At 44.0% G+C, this 24,239-nt stretch overlaps 2 protein-coding genes across 2 annotated transcripts; one reads left to right on the top strand and one right to left on the bottom strand.

The window, feature by feature from the left end:
- Positions 1-388: 388 nt before the first annotated feature.
- klf2b (Kruppel like factor 2b) lies at positions 389-2,002 on the top strand. Its single transcript, XM_080546668.1, has 3 exons — positions 389-508; positions 632-1,580; positions 1,806-2,002. The coding sequence occupies exons 1-3, from the start codon at positions 437-439 to the stop codon at positions 1,979-1,981; spliced, it is 1,197 nt and encodes a 398-aa protein (XP_080402794.1). The 5' UTR covers positions 389-436; the 3' UTR covers positions 1,982-2,002.
- A 4,820-nt stretch (positions 2,003-6,822) lies between these two features.
- Positions 6,823-22,923, bottom strand: eps15l1b (epidermal growth factor receptor pathway substrate 15-like 1b; the record flags this gene model as incomplete). The annotated part of the gene is made up of 22 exons (XM_080546675.1): positions 6,823-6,932; positions 10,884-10,947; positions 11,441-11,526; positions 12,696-12,768; positions 12,963-13,102; positions 13,454-13,565; positions 13,839-14,003; positions 14,428-14,625; positions 14,923-15,084; positions 15,413-15,485; positions 16,402-16,487; positions 17,606-17,768; positions 18,164-18,324; positions 19,215-19,514; positions 19,894-19,953; positions 20,064-20,189; positions 21,193-21,279; positions 21,429-21,524; positions 21,619-21,666; positions 21,934-22,023; positions 22,148-22,189; positions 22,897-22,923. The coding sequence occupies 22 exons, from the start codon at positions 22,921-22,923 to the stop codon at positions 6,922-6,924; spliced, it is 2,370 nt and encodes a 789-aa protein (XP_080402801.1). The 3' UTR covers positions 6,823-6,921.
- Between the last annotated feature and the right edge of the window lie 1,316 nt (positions 22,924-24,239).

The following is a 24,239-nucleotide window of genomic DNA, read 5'->3' as shown; positions in this document are numbered from 1 at the left end:
TTTGCAACTTTTTTCCAAGCAACTTTCGAGCAGCCCCCCTCCGTTCAAAGGTAGGCTGGTCTACCAATCGCGCGCGTCACCCTTGGGGAGGGAGGTTCCATAGGGCTTTATAACGCTCGTTGAGCGGCCGAGAGCGAGAGAGAGTGAGACAGAGAAGCTCGCTAGCGGACTGCCTTTAAATACCGGACTAAATTTACTTACATCCTCAACGTAATTTCCTCGAGCCCGCTCAATTGGTCCAGCTTCTCAGCTACGATATTTATAAGGTTGGAGGACCTCCTTCCACTCATACTTGTTCATGTCTTTGAAGCGCAACTTCGGAGGAGCGACAGTTCAATAGATAGACGCACTAGACTCTAGTGCGGCAAGGTGAGCACAGGGGCACTCACTCACTCAACTTTGACAAGAGATAAATAACCATTTATTTCACCTCACGATGGCCTTATCCGGAATAATTCTGCCATCTATTTCGACGTTCGCAAATCAGAGGGAGAAAAGTTGGGAACATGTAAGTACACTTTAAAAACAAAAAAAACAAAAAAACATTTGATTTCTGTTTTTATTCTGTTTTAGATTCCACTGACTCAATGTTTCAGCATATCTTAATGCACCATATCCTTCTTCTTTGCAGAGGTGGAAAAGCGAACCGATGTCTTCCAACTGCTCCATGCTTGATCTGATCCAGAACATGGACAGTCGCGGGAGAAAGGACGACGAGGATCTGAGCAATTATTTGGATCTGGATTTTATTCTCGCCAACACAACTGGATCGGAGTGCGTAGCGCCGCTCGGAGCAGGTGCGGAATATATGACCTCGGCTGATCCAAGCAACCTGTACACGTCCTATCCACCTACCGGTCACAGCAGCCCACCTCCACCGTACAGCACCAGCCTCATGGCCGAGCTGCTGCGGACCGAAGGTGAGAGCAGCAACTATGACATTACGCGTAGCACTGGTGGCATCCAGGGGAGATTTTATGTCAACTCGGCGACATTTCCCAGACAGGACATTATTGACAACATCAAAGTCGAGCCATCTATGGACGGTTATGGACCCGTGTTGGGCATGGTGGCCCAGAGCTGCCCCCAAAAAATCAAGCAAGAAGGCAACGTCTCGTGCATGATGTCTTTAAGTTTCGAACAGCCGAGGGTCGCCATCTCCCCCCGCGCGGCCAGCAACATGACGCCGCCGCTCAGCCCGGACGACCAGGGGAACACCGACTGCCAGGCAGCACCGATGTGTCACTCCATGAGCTTCCCCCAGAACTACCACTCCTCGCCGGCGTACCCACACCACCACCCTCCGCCTCCTCAAGCTGCCCAGATGCAGCTTCCATACCCCGGCGCGGTGCACCAGTTCAGCATGTTTGAGGAGAGTCTGGGCATGCAGCCCGGCACACAGAGGGTGTTGCTCACACCCCCGTCGTCTCCGCTCGAACTGCTCGAGTCCAACAAGCCCAAGAGAGGCCGCCGCACCTGGCCACGGAAGCGCACGGCGACGCACACCTGCACCTTCGCCGGCTGCGGGAAGACGTACACCAAGAGCTCCCACCTGAAGGCGCACCATCGAACGCACACTGGTAAGAGTTTTTTAACGATCATTACGCATCTATTTGGTCAACACGTGGTGATAAAATGTATATGTTTATGTAACAAAATATAGTTCCTTCTATTCACAAAAACTATGGCTGTGTATGTTGAACCGTAATAATCTGTTGCGCGTAATGCGTAATTTGTTCATTACCTCTGTTCATTATTGACGAGAGCAACTGTTGACATTTCTCGTGTTTTTTTTTGTCACGCAGGTGAAAAGCCGTACTGTTGCAGCTGGGAGGGTTGTGGATGGAAGTTCGCTCGCTCCGACGAGCTGACCCGTCATTTCCGCAAACACACCGGCCACCGTCCCTTCCAGTGCCACCTGTGCGAGCGCGCCTTCTCCAGGTCGGACCATCTGGCTCTGCACATGAAGAGACACATGTGAAGGACATGAGGACTGGGGGATTCAGGGGTGTCTTGACTTTCTTGGCTATTGTGATGTTCAGTGCCTTTTTTTATTTAAATTGTTTTACATGACAAAGCTTTTTTTATATATTGATAAAGGTTTAGTGTTATTATTTTTGTAATAACGTAGCTGGTACTACCTTGGTTATATTTTTAAGCTTTAGAAAAGCTTCATTAGGTTTGTTTTTGGGGCAAACGGACCAATAACGGGCTGGCCCTACTGCTCTTCCTTGACAAAACTGGAGTTCGGTGTATCACACAAAAGTGCCTTCTATTATGACTGTGTGCTACTGTAAAACTGTTCATGGCAGAACTACAAGGCCTCCCAAAATAAGTTTACATCTACTATGACTAAAATGCATATTCATGTGCAATGACAATGTTTTGTTGTTTAAACTGCCTCAATGTTTTGAATACCTGCCCTGAATAGCATACTCTGGTGTTTTTAATGGAAATCTAATCTTGGACAAAATTGTATCTTTTGAGTACAAACAGCTGGGTCCAGCCCCCTTTGTACACTATCAGGGCTTGATGTCCTGTGTATCATCTTTTAGTTTGTTTTTTACTGAAATCTATATATGTACATGAATTTTATACTGTAAATTGTGTATTTATTGTAAATATTAAAACATGTTGAAACATATTACTGTATTGGAAATCTCTTGTTTTGTACAATGAGACATTAACACTGAACCACATCCATCCGCTGAATATGAACTGTATTTTGACTGGGAGTAGGTCAGACAGACCTAAGATACTGCAGAAAACCAATGTCCATTAGACTAAATAACCTGTACACATTGCCATCCTATACCCCTCAGTTGACTTGGTACAATTTACACAATGATGTGTTCCAGCTGTAGGACAGACGAGGCCAACCGTTTGTGGGTTTAGCCTATAAATACAAACATTACATTTTCATAATTACAGAGAGGCAGTTGGGAGAAGTCTGGACAGAGGAGCACAGCAGTCGAGGAGCCGTAGACTCCCCCTCAGATGGGTAGAAATTACAGATGGAGATCAAAGCGAGCTTAATACTAAAATTACACATGGAGAATACACCACTATTTCAAACATCCTTAGAGAATGGAGAGGATGTATTATGGGTCTAAAAAGTACCATTGATTATGCTTTTGGTGTAAAAACAAAGTCTCCTGGTCTTAGTGTTTGCTAAAGATTAGGCCAGACATTACCACCGAAGGTTAATACAAACTACGACTGAAGAAAATAGTCTAGGTTAGGTGGAGGTATAGGTTTTCATGATAGAAAACACTCATATATCCAAAACTGGTTATTGCTGCAGTTTTCAGAACTAAAGTGTGTTGCTGTTGTGTTAAAGTGTACTATAAAAGTTAAGCAGGCCTCAATAAAACCACACCTTTAATCAGAAGTGGCACCACGCAGTCAGCAATGAAGACTTGTTTAAATAGAATCATGTGTGCTAGCAAAACAATGAAATATGTCGAAAATATCTACTAGGACCAAACAGGACACCAAACTTATCTATCTAACATCTCCATATGTGTAGGGGGATTCAGTCACCATTTGTGTGAAATAAGGTCCATCATGGCATTTCAGTTCTGCGGCATCTGCCCCAAATCTTGCTAGAATCTGATATATTGTAAAAAAAGAAGAAGTACAAGTTTGGCTTTAAATTTAAACTAATTCAGTAGTGAAATGCTAATCAACTTTCCCATTTCACTTTTTACTCTTGTAGTAGCTGTTGCTACCAAGTGAGTGTGAACTGTGAAATTGCTTGTTATACAGCTTCATAAGGCAACCAGATGCTCTGGTACCCAGCAGACCTGAGAGTGGTGTGTGTGTGTTACCTCATCCACAGGACGACTCATCATTTCTGAAATGTTGATTCCTAACCGCAGATGAAAAATGAAGCACTCATATGTAGGGCATAAGAAATTGGGAAACTCACCTCACTCACACCCACTGACTCATTCCTTCTGAGGTGCCTCTTTGAATCCAGTTTTTCCAAAAGCTTCCATTACATACACGCATAGCGATATTTCCTGTTTTTCATTCAGTTGGGGATAATTAACACACCAACCCTTTAATGTGTTGGTTTGGGTTCAATCGGCTGTCAATATTATTTCCATACTGCAAAACTTAGTATGAGTTTCGGTATCAGTATGCATGAGTGTGTATGTTTTTTCTCATAGATTCTTAGAGAGTTCCTGAAAAGAAAATTCTAATCTAAAACAGTTGCAAAGGGTTGGACTCAAGCTGTGTTGTGGTATGCAGCTCATGTTTCGGATGCGTGTCTGTGATTTCTCTTGTTATCTCACAGAGACATCCTCTTCAGCATGGACACAGCGCAGTTTCCTGGAATGTTACATTGCTTTTATTATATTAAAAGATATACAGAGGATTACAATTTTCAGGAAATCCCAAAGCATTGAATGAATATTTATAATCATATACATTTCATATATGTGTTATGAATCTTGCCACTTTCTTTCAGGATAAATAAGACAGACATCATGTATCATGTGTACCCTTAATGTGTTCTAGAGTGACCAATACACTACAGCGGAAGAACGAGCTGTACATACTGTAGAATGCCGTGAATATACATACATTATGTGCCGGGGAAAACACCCTAATCAGTGAATACAACAGTACAATTACATGGATGCAATATAAGGCATTGAGAACCACATCCTTACACCAGGTAGTGGACAGACATGACCAACAGAGTAAGACATGACCAACGGAGTATGGTGCTTCTGATGTGTGGAAAGGTAAGGATGCTTCAACCTGTAACCAGCTGCCATTGGGAGCATCAGGCTATTGCAAGACAACGCAAGCATACAAGTAAAGGGAGCATACATTTTGTGGGGTATAACAACAGAAGTCTAAACAGATAGGTAGCTACAGTATATGAATGGGAATTCATGAGGTTCAAATGGGGTGCAAGCCACAGGAGGTTGACTGAGAGACAACCAATGTAGTACCAGCACAGACTGTCTGACAGACAGACAGGTAGGTAGGGACCAGAGGATGGTGGAGGTAAACATTGTAGGACGGGTTCATTGTGATGCATGGGACACATGCGTTTGATTCCATTCCAAGCATTACAATGAGCCCGTCCTCCAATTTCTACCTCCACCAGCCTCCTCCGGTAAGGACTGTTACAGCATAACAGCATAGCAATGATGTAACAGAAATCCTATTGAATTCAAATGTTGGCCACTAGGGAGGAAGACTTCCCAAGATCCCTTAATTTAACTTACCCTATAAAAACGTTTTTAACTTAATCTAAACTAAAACATAAAATATCATTATTTATGTATTAAATGGTTTGATTATCTTGAAATAGATTAAGGGAACTGATAATAGTGTTTAATTACTATACAATAAATAATTAGGCCTAAGGAAACCACAAATCGTTAGAGTGTTCCTCTTCCTGATGGATATACCAAGTCATACTCTCAATTACTTGATAGAATATATAATAGAATAATATAATAGAAATAACCTTCACATCTTTTCTGATAAACATAACAAAAGGCCAAGGTAAAATGATGTAAAGCACAATCAAGGCTTATAAAAAGGGGAGCTATCCATATTGGACAAAACAACACGAACTGTGATAAAAGGGGGCTAAAGTTAATCAAATATCCATTACACATCAGCATTCACTGTTGCTACGTAAAACCTGCATGAACTAGGTCACATGCTTGACAAGCAAACAGCTCAAGTAACAGCTAGCGGGAGTTTAAAGAAACTGTAAATGATGACAACCCAGTTTCTCCCCTAAACAATAATTAAAAGGTTGAGAAATAAAATATTGATGGAAGAAAATACTTCTATATATTCTCTCTAATGCTTATGTTTGAAATCGCCAAAAACCACTAAACAGAATAAGAAACACTTCAATCAAAAATATTAATGCTCAGGTCAAAGGCAGGTGGGTTTATAACTTCAATCTCCTGTTAGGAGGCAGCGTGTAAGGCAATGAAGGAGAAAGCCCCAAGATAACCATATTACAATTAATAAACAATACTTGTCATTACATTACAAATCAGGATAAATCATTGACAGAGAGTTTACACTTTCAATATGAATGCTTAAAGCAGTATTTAAAAGGTTATGAATCAGTTTATACAGTTATACAGTGCATTTACAGATACTTCAAAAGAACACAGATGAGTTATTTTCCCTGTATAAATAATAAAATGAAATAAAATGTTTTTAAAAATGTTGTTTTCCCTCACAACAAACAATGAAGCAAAGGACAGGCACCTACAGTCTTCCCCTCCAAACATGGAGGACTCGGGCTGCCAACTCAGGCTGCCAATTGTAGTTCAATTAAGTAAGTCACTCTGTAGCTGAAGCCCGGCTTAAGTCAGGCTCAAGTGAGCCTGTGTTGTCGTTGATTATAGAAGCAATGTAACGGAGACGCAGATGAGGCTGATTAACACAGGAGCCGACGAGAGGCTTTGTTAAACGAAGGGTCTTTATATAGTCAATATACAGGACCATCAGAACAGCGGACTGTAGTGGTAGGGAAGGACTGTCGTCTGGTTGTAGTGAAGGCTGTATCTTAGACTGTGGTCAGATTGTGGTCAGGATTTCGGGTGGTTGAGGAGCTGTTGTCCTGTCTGTAGCACGGTTGACATCAGCCTCTATGTGGGTTGTTGTGGGGCTAAATTCAGGCTGTACATCTGGCTTGTTGTCAGGCTGTTGCTATGCTCTTGTCAGAATGTTTCTATGCTCTTGTTAGTCTGTCTGTGGGTAGTAGTGAGTCATGGACAGGGCCGTGGCGGTCAGGCGCTGGGCATGTCTGCCCTGCTGAGGGCCATGGCCAGCTCCAGGTCCTCTTGCTCCTGCTGTCGGAGCCTCCTCAGCCTCTCCTGCTCCTCCCTCTCACTCTCCCGTTTGGCCCACGCCAGCTGGTCAGTCTCATTTCCAAACTAGGGGAGGACGGGGAGAGACGTTAGACACTGGGAAACGGGTAGAAATGCAGGCTTAATCACACACAGACACACAAACACACAGACACAAAGGCGGCCAGTCTTAGGGTCTCATTCTTTACTTTTTTTTCCTTTACTTTAGGAATACTCAATAAAAAAAACTGTAATACTGAGATAGTAATGATCAACAGTAATTTATTTATTTATAATTTAGAATCAAATCATGGTGTTTATTTTTATTGATTTTTTTTACTCAAATGTGTTGTTGTTAATATATGAATAATAATGATAAAAAAGTGATTTAAAAACACTTAAAATCAACCAGAAGACATGCATCTTTAAGAGAAAAGTGAAATTGATAGATGACGGACCGCCAACAAGTGTTCAGAAAGAAATCGTGCCTCACCATAGTGCGTGACACCTGGCAATGTGCATGCTAAAATGTAACGCCTTCACATTACTAATTATTACTAATCAGCTCTTTCTCTTGTATATTCATTGTGCAGATCCACCTGATTGAGGATCTTAATAGAACAACAATGTTCACCAATCAGAGTAGAGCACGCTCATTCCAAGTGGACAGGTTTCTTTGCATGCGAGGAATTCAATTTGGCCTCCACACCCACAAGTAATCTTACCTTGACATTTTCAGGTCCTGGGAAAAAACAATTTAACATACAAAAGCTAGACATAACAGGTACAAGATCCCACACAGACACACTTGAGCCAACAACCACAAGACACTTAGACTAACAACACATCTCCAAAGGTCACAGTATACGACAACAACAAACAAAACACACGATGCAAAGCTGCCGTGCAGCAAGCCTCCCTGAGAGCAGGAAGGTGTAGAGATTATGACAGGTCTACTCAGTACGTCTCTGAAAGGGCAAAGGAATCAGCAATTATACACTCTGATGTGCAAGCAAAGGGCTGACTGAGGCAATGAGAGTTACAGAACTAAGGTCAATGTTTGGCGTCACCAGTTTACCTATGTACGGTATCTATATAATCATTATGCCTATTGCCTTGTTGTCTGCAAATTGTCTGGATACTACTAATTGTATCGTCTTATTTGTCACTTATGTCCTGTACTATTTTCTCTTGAATTATGCCTATTGCCTTATTGTCTTGTGCAGCTGTGCAGATATCAGGAACTGAAGCCTAAGAATTTTACTCTCTTACACTTGTGTAATGTGACGTAACAATAAAACTTGTGAAACTAACCAATGAAACTATCTACCTAACGTAAAAAGAATACTTGGTAAACCCTTCCTTCACAGATAGAAGGAAAGGGGCACACTCTTGGGCTGATGCTATTATTTTTGTGTTTCATCGGACGAAAGCCTGAAGGAGGGCAGCTCGCTGCCGAAAACGTTGGTTTAATCAAACAATAGCATCAGAGTGTGTGGCTTTCATTCTCTCTCTAAAGTGTCACCCTCCAGCCTGCACCTCTCCAAACAAAGGTGTGTGTTCTCTGGTTCCTGTTTTTAACCCTTCCTTCCTGCCAATACAACATCAAAAGCAGGGAGCTCAGAGAAGACAGCAAGCGATCAGCCCCCAGTGCCATGCTGATGGAGGGAGGGAGACTACAGGAAGACTGACACACAGAGAGGACGGACAGACATCAGAGAGCAGCCGGTCTACGTACTAACAGCGATGCTGTATTCTATAAAAATGCTAAACGCTAAAAGCTGCAGTACTACAGACAAACCTGCTTTCCAATTCAACCCTCAAAAGGCTCTGAAGTCCCAACGAACAGCCGTGAGTGGCAGAGAAAACCCAACTCTGGAGGCCCGTTGATTCTAGTTTTAATCTAATCTACAGCATGATGGAAAGGCAGAGTTGCATAACAATAGCTAGCTACAGCAGCATGAGTTGCTAGAATGAGGCGCGGCAAAACAAAGGCGTATCACTAGCCTAAGCCCGACATGGCATTCTGCCCGTAGAGTGAGATGGTTCGCTAGAAGCGCAGAGTAGCTACAGGAGACCGGACGCAGAGAGCCGACCACTGAACTCAACTTACGGAGTTGAAATCGGCAAAACCCGAGGAAGAGTCTTTAGAGGCTTTGCTCAAGACGCAAGGAGCAAAAGGATCTTTGCTCCTCTCTGCGTCCCCAAAGGCCTTTTTACTCTGAAGGGGTTTAGCTGTGCACTGGAAAGGATCCCTTGGATTGTCCAAAGCACCCAACCCAAGCAAAGGAGCACTCTTACCTGGAGGGGTTTAGAGAAGGGTACATTATCAACATACTGAAGTCTAAATGTTACATGTTAGAGGTATGCTACGTTACATACGGCACATCCCACGTTACAGCCATGTCATCATGTCTCTTTACGCACGACAGCTGGGAACACTATATAAACAACCCTATGCTGATTTAGAGAAATGCTTTAATCTGAATAGGAGAAGTAGTACAAGCGTATCTTATGAAAGATAGAAGGGAAGCCACCAGCAGAGTGTGGGGCACATGAAGGCAGCCAACCGTGGGAGCGCAACACTGGTTGGAGCCTTTAAAAAAAAAGGTGTTAACCACACTGTTAGAAAAAACACACACACACACGCACGCACACGCACACACACTGTGATTCAAGGAACGCTGTGTAGAGCTCAGCCTCTGCAAATGGCACACATTGTCACTGGTGCCCCGCCCTCGTCTATAGGTGAAACACTAAACACATCTTGCATAAAGACTGGGACAATGTACCTATACAGAACCTTCTCTCATTTAAATGAACTGTGTGTACAAAATAAAATAAGTGTGGAAAATAAAGGGCTACCCATTAATATAGCCAAGTTGTTCTATTTGCGCATTTGCACTGTGACAATGCTACAAATGTGTTCCCTCGATTGCTGTTCTGAAATACCGCCAATTAATACTGTTTTTATCTAAACGTATTAAGACTACACAATAACAGGTAGTTGTCCTAAACTGAGCAGTTGAAACGGACATTGACCTACTCAAGACAGATCAGAACACTATTTAGGGCACTACGAAAACCTGCAACAATGCAGTGGGACTTGATGCTTGATGGTGCATGCTGATTAGCTGTGGGTAGAGCTAGCAGCACCTGTAGATGCTGAACCCTTCACCTCCCACCTCCCTGTGAGATAGCTTACCAATAGTTTACTGTGGTCAACTTCTGGTAGAGGGATGACTTAGAGGTCACAGGTAAAGAGTGGCACAGGGCGCATAGGGCACACACACACACGCGCACGCACACATGCACACACATATACACACACACACACACACAGGCAAAAGGGGAAGTTAAGACAGTTAAGTGATTAGAAAGATGATGAGTTATAACTGGCCATTCCCCTCGTACTCCTTCTAAAAAAATCTTATAACAAGTTAATAAGAATCAACTTGTCTATATATTAATTTATTCACATCTTCATCATAAGCATCACCAGAGTTAATGACTTTGACAAGTGTCAACAGTATGCTAAAGTGCTGCCTTATCTGCACCAACAGGTTTCCTGTTTACAACTTCAAAAGAAGAAACTGTTGCCCCGCACCCTCACGAGAGAACCCCAGGGGAGAGAAAAGGGAAGTACTCATACGCAAACTAACAAGGAACACACAACAAAAGTTTAATACGACAGTATTTGACCACAAAATGACTCCAGTCCACTTCAAAAAATTGCTGACGTCAAACTTGCCAAAACCATTGTATCTAACTGACATTTCTCTTATGGGTTGCAAGCGACTCGTTATTGTAGTAACGGATGAAATTCTAGTCTGAACATACACCGTGAACACTAAACCCCTCAGTCCTCAGTGTCTATTGTTTATTTCTCAGCTTTACGTGAGTTGACGGCAGATTAAAAGATTTAAAAAGGTCTATTAAAGAAGAGAGGTCTAGACCATGTCTCCGCACGCACACACACTCACAAACACACACACACACACTCTCTCTCTCTCACACTCTTCAGGAGTCAGGACTTACCATAAGGAGGTGCAGGTCTGTTAGGCACACTTTTCTTTGGTGGCAGCACAGGATTGTCTGGCTTCTGGAAAATAAAAGACATAAAAGAACACACAGAAGTCAGAAAGGAAAACTAACACATTTCAACCACAGTCGTTTTCAAAGAACCTAAATCTGGTCCTGCATGTCAGACATTGGATATATAGCAAGACCTCCCTTGATGTAACCAATGGCAACTATTAATGTTTAAAAAACACAGGGCATGATAATTATTCACATATTTCTGGGTAAGTACCCTACTACAACTGGGAGTCAGGTAGAACTGTATTGCTGTGTGGCACTATTGTGTAATTCTTTCTTTTTTTAAATATGTTTTTAGGGCATTTATGCTTTATTGGGATAGAGACAATAGAGATTGACAGGAAGGATGGGTGAGAGAGAGGAGGAATGACATGCAGGATAGGTCGATGGCTGGAATCGAACCAGGGACCCTGCGAATACGTGGCATGTGCCTTAGTGAACTACGCAACCCAGGTGCCCTACGATAAATGATAAATAAAAGTCCCCCCCAAGCCTACCTTCGGCATTTGACTGAAATCTGCGAATCCACCTTTGCCTCCGAAAGAGCCCGCACTACCAAAGGGGTCCATTGTTCCGAAAGCATCTAGAACAGAGCACAACCAAATACATTTATGGAAACATACAGCCACTATTAAAGCTGTGGGCCTGAAAACCACACATTCAAAAATTCATCTCTTCATTTTGCTTACTCGAAAAGAGCTTAGGTGCTATTTACAGAAAAGGGGGGGAGGGGGTATGTGGCATGACCGTTTAATTTTCCATGACTTTTCTGAACCTGAAAAGCAGCGGTTTTGTTGAGCCTGACGTATGCATCTGATTAACTAATTACAGGAGTAAGTCGGGCTTCTGTTAGAAATACTGTGGTGGAGTTGTTTTTAAACACTGTGGCATGCTTCTGACTTAATGAATAAATTGCCAACTTGCAGAGGGGGGCAAGAAAAAAATAAACCATTGTAACAAAATATGTTTGTTGTGAGCGAGCGGCCATAAAGGGGAACATTCAGTAGTTGCATAGTGTTTTCTTTTTCGTGAAATAACTCGACTCTCCCCCACAGTCGGTCCAGTGTCCCTTAGAAGGTGTGTAGTTTCGGTAGTGCGTAGAAGAGGTGCTACCCCTAATTTAAAACAACTTCCTCACTGAATAACGCATACTGTAGCAGCGGTTCAATACCCTGAACAGGGGACAGAGGCAGTCAGAGCTGAACTGGTTAAAGCAGTGGCAGTGTTCTGGAGCCAGACCCAGGAGTTACAGTGTTTCTGTTATGTTTGGCCCTAGCAAGCCTCCTGTTTTTCCAGGAGTTATTTTTAGTTGGCCAGCAGTTAAATGCGTAGGTAGCCTACTAAAAATAGACCGCCTTCAACCACAGGAAAATATGAAGCCACAGTGGGTTAAAATTGTATTCCACTAAAACTGCCCAAAAATAAAATCTAAATGTTGCACGTCACTGGAGGCACAAAAAGAATGAGTGCTTCTTTTGAGAAGTGTTGCACAATTTAACCGCCTCTCACCTCTAATAAAAAGATTACGGTAAGATTATGGTTTTATTCAGCTAAATCTTGTGAAATTCCTTATTGACCTTGCCATTGCTCTCTGACATGACAAATAAAAACAACTTTTAGTAGCATGAAACATATAAATAAATCATATGGAGGAGCTCTGTATCTAAATGTCAGATCAAAGTTTCATCGAGAGGTTAATATTCACATATATATTAATTTCACTCCTTCCATAAGAACTGACATGTACAGTACCTGAATCTTTAGGTTTTGGGCTTGGGCTTGGGCTGTTGGAGGTGAAGGGGTCAGTACTGCCGAACGGGCTTGGCTGAGACAAAGCAAGATGAGAAACACAATTAAGACCAACTCTTATGGACATCTTGGAAGTAGAAGCACCCGTGTTCGATACCATTCGTCATTCCGTTCTATGCATTTACAATGAGCCTGTGCTTTCTACTTCTATTTCTACTTCCACCAGCCTCCCCCGATTTCCTCATAAGTAAGTAATGCCACCTGTCTTACCTTGCTGGGGGGAGTGGGTCTCCTACTGAAGGACTCAGAGGACCCAAACATGTCTGACTTTGTGGTCTTTTTGAAGAAGTCTTCAGAGGCGCTGCCCTTGAAGGGGTCACTCTCTTTGAAAGGATCTCCTCCAAATGGATCTGTGGGGAGAGAAGCCAGCCTATCTCATAAGAGTCCAGTTGGTAAAACTTCAAGGGCCGGTTTCACAGACACGGCTTAAGCCTAATCCTAGACTAAAAAGCATCTTCAATAGAGGTTTTTCCTTTGTACGTGTGATTTAAGTCCAGGAGGACTAGGCTAAAGCCCCGTCTATGAAACCGGCCCCAGCATTCACTAGATAAGAATCTCTAGTCTCACAGTTATAGCTATTGTATGTGGTCCAATCCATTTAATTGTGATAATGCTAGAAATATCAGCATCAAAATGTGACGTTTTTTACAGTAATTCGCTCAGTTGTAGTTCTACTGTAAATGCTGAACGTTTGTCGTCACCTTTGAACGGATCCGCTTTGAACGGGTCTTCTGTCTGGAAGGGGTCTGCAGCCTGGGGCTCCTCAACAGCGTTGCTGTTGAACATGGCTATCTTGGACTTGAAAGGGTCCTCCTGGTCCCATGGAAAACATTATTATTATTATTATTATTATTATATTATTATACTGTTACTTTTTTACTGTTTAGGTAGGGCTCCATAAAGAGAGCATAGATCAACTGCCAGCTGTGAGCAAACGGAAGTCACAACAACACAATTTCATCAGATTAGATTCAGAAAGATTCAGTTGCCACCAGGGCCGCATAGTGAGAAGTTCATTTAAAAAGACCAACAAAAAAAAGCCTGTGCATTCAAGATGGGTCAAGCCCATCCTCCCTCTTCTCTTACCATGGCTCCGAAGCCCCCGTTCTCCTTCTCTGAGAAGCCGTCGCTCATGTCTGCCAGGTTAGTCATGCTGCCGCCGTTGGTGCCGTTCAGGGCGGCGTTGTACTGCTCTATACTCTTAGTCACCTCCTGCTGGCTGTCCTGGATCTGGGACAGCTTACTACGAGCCTGCGGAGACAGCCCGCTGTCACTCTCATGTCCTCTCTGTGACATTTGCACTGGATGATGATGACAGCAGCAGTACACAAGACTCACACAGCATTACAAGGATGTACAGCTTCAGACAGATTCCTAGTTGACACTTGGCAGACTCCAGCAACTCCAGTGGTTGTACTGTATTTCTCAAACATCATGGTTACCGAACTCTACCCAGGATAAAAACAGGATGTTGTCCTTTTCATAAGTCTGTAACGCTACATTCATTTTCACCCAGTTATAGCGCATGTAAACATTGTTCTCAATGGCTGATGCCTTGGATGAGGTCTCTCCTTTGAAAAAAAATAGATCCATCTCAATGAGACTAACCTGGATAAATAAAGGATAGTCAAATAGGACAGAAATATCCCAGTGCGACCACAGGGTGTCCACTGACCTGGTTGATCTCGTCCTGGGTGGCTTTGAGGGACTTGATGATGCTGTCCAGCTGGACCCGACCTGCCAGCAGGCTCTGCTCCAGCTGGTTCTCCTCTTGCTGCATACGGCCCAGGTCCGACTTGGTACGGCTCAGCTCGTCCTCCTGACTCTGCAGGTCCGACTCCTGGGACTGGATCTGGCTCTGCAGGGAGGAGATCTGGAGGGAGGAGAGGGAGGAGAGGGAGGGGGGTAGAGAAGTAGAGGGAACAAATACATAGTTGTTGGGAGATAACATGAGAGGGGTAGATGGAGATATGACAGAGAGAATGTGAGAGAAACAGTGAGTGAAGTGAAAGTCCTGAGAAAGAGTGTGTGTGTGTGTGTGTGAGCAGAGAAGGAAAGATAAGTAGATAGAAAGAAACTCTCGACAGCGACACGACAGCTGAAGGAAGAGGTCTTCATCAGACGCATGTCAGTATGTAAATATAAACGGTGGGAATAGCCCGGTGCTGACCAGCTGGGTCTCGTCCTGACACTTCTGCCTGACGTCGTTGAGCATGCCCTCCAGCTTGGACCTCTGCTGGTCCATCTCCTCCAGACGCTCCTGGGCATCCTGCTTCTGAGACTCCATTTCCTGCAGGCCGCTGCTCTCCCTGTCCAGGTCATTCTGCATCTCCTGAGGAAGGGAAGGCGCACGCACAGGCACACGGACACACACGGACACACACGGACACACACGCACACACACGCACACACAGTCTGATTTAGCAGACCGTCATACAGCCAGGCAGGTTAGACCAACCACCAGGCACATTCATACAGACGTTTACCACGGAAATCTGGGTGTTCTTCGTAGCCTCTCAGACCTCGTCAAGGCCACCACCGTGACACACCAGTTGGACTAGAGACAGGCCTGTGTGTTTCAAAGTGTTTGGGAGTACTACATGGTGTGTCATAGACCAATGAGAACCGCTGGTGGAAGGTACAGTAGATCATGCTCTCACCTGGACCTCAGTGTTCTTGTGTCTGATAGCTTCCTCCTTGTCCCTGATCTCCTGCTCCAGGGTATACTTCTCTCTACAGGACCATCACAGAGGACAAGACAGAGACAAACCCATATGAGGAGATGTCACCGACATGTAAATGAACTGCACTTCCTTATTCCAAAGCGCTTTACTCTCATTCATGGCCTCACATTTCACCCATTCACACACCAATGGCGGCAAGCTACCATGCAAAGCGCCGGCCAGCTCATTGGGGGCAATTTGGGGTTCAGTGTCTTGCCCAAGGACACTTCGACGCGTGGACAGGAGGAGCCGGGGATTGAACCGCCGCCCTTGCGATCATTAGACGCTGGCTCTACCTCCCGAGCCACAGCTTCCCCACCGACCTGGAGGTTACCTGGAGTTGCCAAGGTTGCCTTCGCTCGTGCAGCACTGTACATGTTATTCTTTTTGTTAATAATCCCCCACTGCATAGAAGGGAGAATGCTGAGGTAACATGCCGTGACGGGAAAAGGATTTAGAAAATACACGTCAATGAAAACCAAGAGGAACAAAGGCACAGAGCCTAGGGAATCAGCTGAGGTAGGCAAAGCAGGGAGAGGAACTTGTTCACCTGATGTGAGAGCTTAATGTCAGCCCACGCTTTAAGGTTTGACCTTAAAAGTGCATTGCCTCAAAGTGTGTATTTGAATCATCAATGTGTGCAGCCATGCAGAGAGATGGAGAGCGTGAGTGTTGTTGAGATGAACATAAAAGATGTTAAGACACTTAATACTTTTGATCAGAAGTTATAGTTTGAGCAGATGCTGAGAAAGCACTTTGATGTAGGCTTAAACATGTAGGTCAACAGGTTTACTCAGGATGGTGATTGTAGAGCCACTAAAGCCCATTCCTCCAATTCAAGAAGCCCCCCCCCACCCCCCTTTTCACAGGAAGAAGAAACAAAGATGTCCTCCGGCCTGGCGGGTCGGGGGGGGGGGGGGTCTCACCTCTGCAGCTGAGCTATTTCCTGGCTGATGTCGTCCAGCTCTTTGAGGCCTGTGAGCTCAGCCGACCCTGTGGAGCTGGTGCTGTCCTGACGGGGGGGGGGAGATGGGGGGAGGGGAGAGAAGGAGGGGGGGGAGAGAGGAGGGGGGAGGTCAGCCGTGCTGAAAGGGAGAGAGGAGCTCCCCGCCGCTGTGCCGCCACAATACCATTAACACAGGAAGGAAGGAGTGGAGAGAGACCCAAACACCTCGCACCCACAGAGAGAGAGAGAGAGAGAGAGAGAGAGAGAGAGAGAGAGAGAGAGAGAGAGAGAGAGAGAGAGAGAGAGAGAGAGAGAGAGAGAGAGAGAGAGAGAGAGAGAAAGAGAGAGAGAGAGAACCTCCAAAGTCGATAACAGACATTGCAAAGGCCAATAGCAAGTCATAAACACTATTCAATATTCTGTTCTCTGGTGGTTTGGCATAGATACAGTACTATGTTGCCACTGCCAGTTAGTTGGAATGCGGGAGGTATTTTAGGCAGCTCTGTCACTGAGAGAGATATCAGTATAGCACGTAGCTGGAAGGGCTGGCTGTAATCTGCACTGAGGTGATGACATCTGAATCACTCCTCCAGTCTGAGGTTATGTGGTGCAGTGGTGCTCCTACTACATAACACCACCAGATGGCAGTGTTTGCCTTTAAAACTCCAAAAGGTGAGGCTAGGTCCTGTACACTCCCTCACATTGACAATTAACATTGCCTCAGGACACAAACCAGGAATGGTGTTTTGATGGGTGTTGTTTACACATGTGACAGTGATATTAGCACGCGACCACACAAGGTGACAGTGACATGCAGGGCAGCTACTCACTCTGCGCATGTTAGCTAAGGCACCAAATTCAGGTCCCACAGCGGTCATAAACCCAGCGTAGCTCTGAGAGACGGGACAGAAAAGGGTTGAAGACATAGTAGGCAGGGCAGAGAAATATTAATTAGCCTTAGCCTGGTTTGCAGTTCAGAAAGCAGAACAAATGCATAGCCTTGATTCACAAGCAATATAAAAGAGGAGGTGGCAGGAATTCTGAGGACGGTAATTAATCAGAAGAGCTTTGAAAGAAATAGAGTTTGAAAACACTGCACCAAAGCCTTTGAAGTGGATTAAAATGGAGCGATATGAGGGGTGGGGGTGGAGATGAGGGGGATGAGGGGTGGGAGGGTGACTCACAGGCCCAGATGTGGGGGCGGTCCTCTCAGATGGAGGGATCATGTCGGGGGTGAGGGTCTGAGGAGGGTCCACGCCTTTAGTCACCTTCTGCTGGATCAGATACATGGCCAGAGAGAACTGCTCTCTCGACAGCTTACCTACCTGCTTGGTGTCAGCCAGGCCCCTGGGACGAAGATCAATACATGCTTCATTATTGATTGATTTCAGATCCCCATTAGCTGTTAGGATCGCAACAGCTACTCTCGTGTATGTATATGTACTTATCCAACATGGAAAGGCCGATGTAAGTCTTAACATAATTGGGGTAATGATATTATGGTGTCTTACTTTGTCTAATCATTTCATAATAATAATAATAATAAGCCTGTCTCTAAAGACAATAACTAGGGTCTATGTCACTTTATTTGTGTCACTTTATTTTTGTTGTTTGTTGTTGTTTGTGATGTGAGCTGTTGTAATGCCTTAATTTCCACTCAGGGATCAATAAAGTACTAATTACTAATAATAATCTATCTGTGCTGTTAAGTTGTTGGCGAGTGGCCGGGACTTCTGTCTCACCATATCTGGGCCAGCATTGTCTGAGGAAGGGTGGACAGCATGAAGATCTCTATGACTTCTCCACCGGTGACGAGGCCATCCATGTCCGTGTCTGTTTTGAGGAAGATGTCGTCGTACCGTCCTCGGTCGGCCACGGGAACGACCCAGTTCATCAGCGGTGGCTGAACAAACACACGAGAGAGCACAGCAACAGTTAGGCACCAGGATACAGGTGGATTTACCTCGAACACACAACATAGGCAAAGCAAGAGAGAGAGCGGATACACGTCTTTGTTCGATGGCAGGGCAAGGCACGTTTATTTGTATAGCACATTTTCATAGGCCATTCAGAGGCCATTCAAAAAGCTTTACATACAGGATTAAAAAAATACAGTAAAATCATATCACAAGCATCTATGGAATGTGTTTTCCGTGTATTGCTCAAGCACAGTGTACATAGTGTATAGTATAGTGTATCTGATATCAGTCACCCCAGGGCCAAGGTCAGCCTCCCTGCATACTGGGTGTGTTTATTGATATGACATGGCATCGTTGGTTAAGGCTCAGGTAAGAATTTCCCTTACAATGGAACCTGTTTGTCTGATCAGATAAAAATTCTCACAGACACAACGGAAGTGGTTATACAACATAGGAACACCCGGGGTTGTAAAGGTAAAGTGCTGGGAATGTGGCAGAACAAGTCCAGCCTTTATCCACCAACCCAGGGCTGAGGGGGAGGTAGAAGAAGCGCAGGTTTTAAAATGCCATGCCGAGCCCTCATGAGAACCTTCTGAGGGAGAGGAGGAACCACTCTGTCTGCGGAGGAACACCCTCACTCGGGACTTAATGGGATCTTAATGAGCTACTCTTGACAGCTCCCTTGAATACGTACAATAGAATAGAGGACGTTAAGAATGATTTAACAGGGCACTCAAAGTGGAAGAGGTGAGAGGTGCGTGTGAGCCTACGGCGTAGGCTACGGTACTGAAAAAATGTATGCACTCACTGCAATGTAAGTCGCTTTGGATAGAAGCGTCAGCTAAATGGCATATATGAGGATGAGGTGCTGTACCTGTGAGGCGGCTTTGAACGAGTGTTTGGGGGAGAGGCTGTTGCCAGTGCTGTTGACGGAGGTGACAGCGCTGTGGGAGGGTGTGGAGTGCAGGACCTCTTTGAGAGGAGGAGAGTTGGTCATGCCAGACCGGCCAGACAGGCTAGACAGGGCTGGCAGGCCACCCAGGGCAGGCAGGACGGCCACAGCGCCAGGCAAGGCGCCAGCAGACTTCTTCCTCTTGGTGAGGGGGATGAGGGAGGCTGGCAAGGTGGCTGGGATAACTTCCTTCTCCATGGCACGGTACACCAGGTGCATGGCCTAGAGGAGGGGTGGGTAGAGCGTTTACAGAACAGACAGACTAGCAAGGATCGAAGCTTGGCCGCAGAGTTGATCTCATAACTGGCTGATTAACAATTAACTTTTGAAACAGACATCGAGTTGTAGCAATTCAAGTCAGTAGCCCCGCAATTCAAGTTGCTCAGAACGAGTCTCGAACTTGCGACCTCTGACTTGCCAACACACATGAATACCCCCTGTCTCCTAAATACCAGATGGAATCCGGCTATGCCATCGAAAAGCTAGCAATTCGACAGAGCTGGTGAGGGTATATGAGCTTGTGAGTTTTACCATCTCAACTTGGTTACACTTGGTCACTGCAATTTGGTGCAATACATGCAAACAGAAGATGCCACCTTACCACTGAAAATTCCTCTTTGTCCAAGTGTCCATCTTTGTCTACGTCACTAAGGTCCCAAATCTATGTGACGAAATGTAAAAAAAAGAAATATGATCAAACTGGCACATTTTCCACATTATACATTTATCAGTAGGTAACATAAGCAGGAGTAACTCTAACACTGTTCTTACCCTTCCTAATATATCCATAGGTAGTTTGGAGTTTATCAGGATTGGTTTGACCTTGTCACCAGAGAGGAGACCATTCACTGGTACGAGACTCTCAAAGATGCCATCAAACTTCCCTTTTTCATCAGACTGAGAGAGAGAGAGAGAGAGAGAGAGAGAGAGAGAGAGAGAGAGAGAGAGAGAGAGAGAGAGGAGGCAGAAAAGAATAAGTATCAGTGAAAGGCTTGATGAACAATGAAAATGTAGTTAATTTAAATACCATCAAGCATCTGTGGTAGTTCTCTTCTAATTGCTAGTAAAACACAGGAGATTTATCAGAAGCTCAAGACGTTGATTCTCAGTAACATTGAGATGTAGTCTAGAGTTTGCAAAGCCTAGGTCTAGTCATCTGAATCCGGATACCAATGCAGTATCTCTTTATACTAGGAAAACATGGGACCTCCCATGTCAGCCTGTCCTGTCAGGTCAGCCTGACTGTACTGTCCAGTTAGGATGGGGTGTTTCAGTGTGCATATTTCAGCCTATAAAATGGGACAAATGTGAAATGTTATTTTGAATGTTATTTAAATAATTATTAGTTATTATTAATTATTTAAATTAATAATTTAACTAGATACTTGTAACATTATTTTGAGTTATGCCTCATAACTGCGTGGGAATTGTTTGATTATATAGATCAGGTATGCGTAGGGATATTGGGGGCTGTGATTAGGTGCTTAAATAGTGGGAGACCGTGCGTATGGATTCATTGTGTGATGCCAGGACGTGAGGGATGCCACGGTTAGTGTGTTTGATGCGTGCTTTGTGTAACATTTATATGCTTTGTTTTAGTCTTTGAATGTGTCAGAGCTGTGTATTCATGTATGTTTTTGTTGTCTGCATTCGCAGGTTTTACAATCTATTCAATTTTCACTAAAAATAAGAAAAACGAGTTGAATGGTATCCGTGTCCTTCAGTCCAGCCTTTCTGTCGGCGTCAGTAGACAGAACACTGACAAAGGAACAAATCTTGGACTTTGCTATGCACATATGCACGAGTTCTTTATAGCATCATGATAAACAGAGATAAAGTTGATAAAGCTGTGTTGGAATTTCCAACACACATCAATGTATGTATAGATATTAGTACTCACCCTGACAGCCCATTGGGAGTCATTAGAGGACGATATGCTCAATGATGGCAATGGACTGAATGTCGGCAATGGACTGTTTGTGTCTTTCTACAAGATTAAAAAATGTTTTAATAAAAAATCAATAAATTCCATGATTAGACCTGATATGAAAGTTAGATGATGTGCAATCAAGATCAAATACCGTAGATCAATGTTGAAAGATTGTGCAAGTGTTTACGGGTTGTTTCAACACTCACAAATTTAGGCGGCGCTAGCGTCTGGTTCAGATTATTGAGACTGATGTCATTTCCTCCCTGAGCAGACGCCACCAACCTCAAGGCTACGAAGAAGCCCTAGAAAAGAGGAGCAGGAGTACTGGTCAGCGCTTCAAGTAGGACATCTTAAAGCTGCGACCCAAATTACAATCACCGTGGAGGTCCACTTTACCCGCTTATCCAAAAAGCCCTTCCTCTCTGGGTCGGCCAAATCCCAGATCTGAACGAGGAGAAAGGACAACATAAATAGGATAGAGCTACTGGGATATTTAAGATAACACTGATAGGACACATTTAATAGCATGCCACAAACACTGCCAGTGTCTGTGAGACAGCTTCTGCATTTATCTGTGTCAAGTCAGCAACCTTGAAGACACAATCGTCTGAGCCACACCATAGAAGGGAACTCGTACAGCTCATGACATTGAAAATGGACGTGTGTTTGTGCGTGTGTGTGTGTGTGTGTGTGTGTGTGTGTGTGACTCACTTTCCCCAGAGTGCTGTCTGAGAGCCCTGACTTCTTCAGGAACTGAGCCGCTTCGGCGGCCCCTATCTTCCCTGTGTTTCCTGGATCAACCTGCAATGAGGATGTATGTCATTATCAACTGTATTTCCCTGTAACAGCGGTCTGACAAACGACGCCATAGACTATTCAACAAAACATGGAATGGCTCGAATGACAGTTGAACAGTGGACATTACCAGTCTGTAATAACCCTCGTACGCTGGGTTTCCACTCGACAACTGCAGAAAGAGAAGTAAGAATTATCATGACACATAAGAGAGAAAGTGGTTAAACCTCAGCTCTCTCTGTCCACTGTGTGTGAGAGAATCCATCTCCTCTATCTCTGAATTTAAATTGAAGCTGCCTGATGTTGTAGTAGCCTATACATTATGATCAGGCAGAAAGATCAACAAAGACCACCAAATCAACAGCACCATTTTGTCAATAAACTGTTCACGTTTCATGTTCTTTAAACAAGTCTTCTTATATTAACTGGTTATAGTAGCAACCAGTATAAGCGTGAGTACATGGATGGTAAAGAGATTTGGTAAACAACAGAACACACTTAGCCAGTTAGCTACCTAGCCTCATCAGTTGTGTTTTAGTATTTTTTGCTTGCTTGAAATACTGGAAGTAGAATAGTTGACACTGACAGCCACACTTCACGATAAGAGTGAAAACTGTCAATATGATTAATGATCACAAAATCACAGATCGTTCAGTCTAGCACAAATTGCAGCAATGTCGGCTTCCTTGGCTGTGTAGCTGTCAAGCGAAATGGTAACAACTGTCAAGTTAAAGGGTCTCATATAGCTATCTCTCTGTGACTATTCTTGATTAATCGATGTACATCACATGCCACCGTGTTTGAAATTGAAGTAACAGTTATTTTTTAGGCACAAAACATTCCGGAAAGTACGATGTTTGCTGAAATATTCGGAGTTACCTGCGAGAGAGTCATGAGCGCCGCCATATTTCCTGCTGTCTGCCACGGGAACGCGCACACCCTTGAAGCGGGTGCGCGCACCAACATTGACAGCTGAGTTCAATGTTGACATTTAGTAAAAGTGTGTTTGATTTCATTCATGGACGGGGGGAGAAACAATTCCATTCATGTTGCGTGACATCAGTCAGTAGTAATGAACCCATGAATTGTTGAGTGATAGTAATGTCCATCAACATATGCACAAGCTTCTCTCTCTCTCTCTCTCTCTCTCTCTCTCTCTCTCTCTCTCTCTCTCTCTCTCTCTCTCTCTATCTCTCTCTCTCTCTCTCTCTCTCTCTCTCTCTCTCTCTCTCTCTCTCTCACACACACACACACACACACACACACACACACACACACACACACACACACACACACACACACACACACACACGCACACACACCTTCCTCCATGAGTAATACCCATCCGATTGAGTGACTTATCCTATGTCACCATCTTGTGGAGAAATAGTTTCTAACATGGGACTGCCTCATATTAGTAAACAGTGACTGTCATGAATGCCAAATAACCTGTAATCTAATCTGGTAGACTACCTGGGTTCAAAAAATTTATGAATTCAAGGCCATCCTTGCAGTTGTGATTTATCACAAAAGATGGATAAATCATGACCCCGCTAAAAAGCTACATATACTGAGGTAGCTACATACACTACCGTTCAAAAGTTTGAGGTCACTTCGAAATTTCCTTATTTTTGAAAGAAAAGCACTGTTGTTTTCAATGAAGATAACATTAAATTAATCAGAAATACACTCTATACATTGTTAATGTGGAAAATGACTATTCTAACTGCAAACATCTGGTTTTTAATGGAATATCTACATAGGTGTGTAGAGGCCCATTTCCAGCAACCGTCACTCCAGTGTTCTAATGGTACATTGTGTTTGCTAATCGCGTTAAAAAGCTAATGGATGATTAGAAAACCCTTGAAAACCCTTGTGCAATTACGTTAGCACAGCTGAAAACGGTTTTGCTGGTTAGAGAAGCTATACAAATGGCCTTCCTTTGAGCTAGTTGAGTATCTGGAGCATCACATTTGTGGGTTCGATTATACTCTCAAAATGGCCAGAAAAAGAGAACTCTCATATGAAACTCTATTCTTGTTCTTAGTAATGAAGGCTATTCCATGTGAGAAATTGCCAAGAAACTGAACATACAACGGTGTGTACTACTCCCTTCAAAGAACAGCACAAACAGGCTCTGACCAGAGTAGAAAGAGAAGTGGGAGGCCCCGGTGCACAACTGAGCAAGAAGACAAGTACATTAGAGTCTCTAGTTTGAGAAA

The sequence above is a fragment of the Nansenia antarctica genome, assembly GCF_963989245.1.
Source record: "Nansenia antarctica genome assembly, chromosome: 16".
NCBI classification, from domain to species: Eukaryota; Metazoa; Chordata; class Actinopteri; order Argentiniformes; family Microstomatidae; genus Nansenia; species Nansenia antarctica.
The sequence above is the reverse complement of the archived record's forward strand: the minus strand, read 5'-3'. Positions and strand labels throughout refer to the sequence as shown.

Excerpts from the sequence above, each read along its gene's own strand:
- klf2b (XM_080546668.1), top strand. The coding sequence starts at position 437 with ATGGCCTTATCCGGAATAATTCTGCCATCTATTTCGACGTTCGCAAAT. Across the intron at positions 509-631 it reads GGGAGAAAAGTTGGGAACAT|AGGTGGAAAAGCGAACCGAT; the intron begins GTAAGTACACTT and ends TCTTCTTTGCAG. Across the intron at positions 1,581-1,805 it reads GCACCATCGAACGCACACTG|GTGAAAAGCCGTACTGTTGC; the intron begins GTAAGAGTTTTT and ends TTTGTCACGCAG.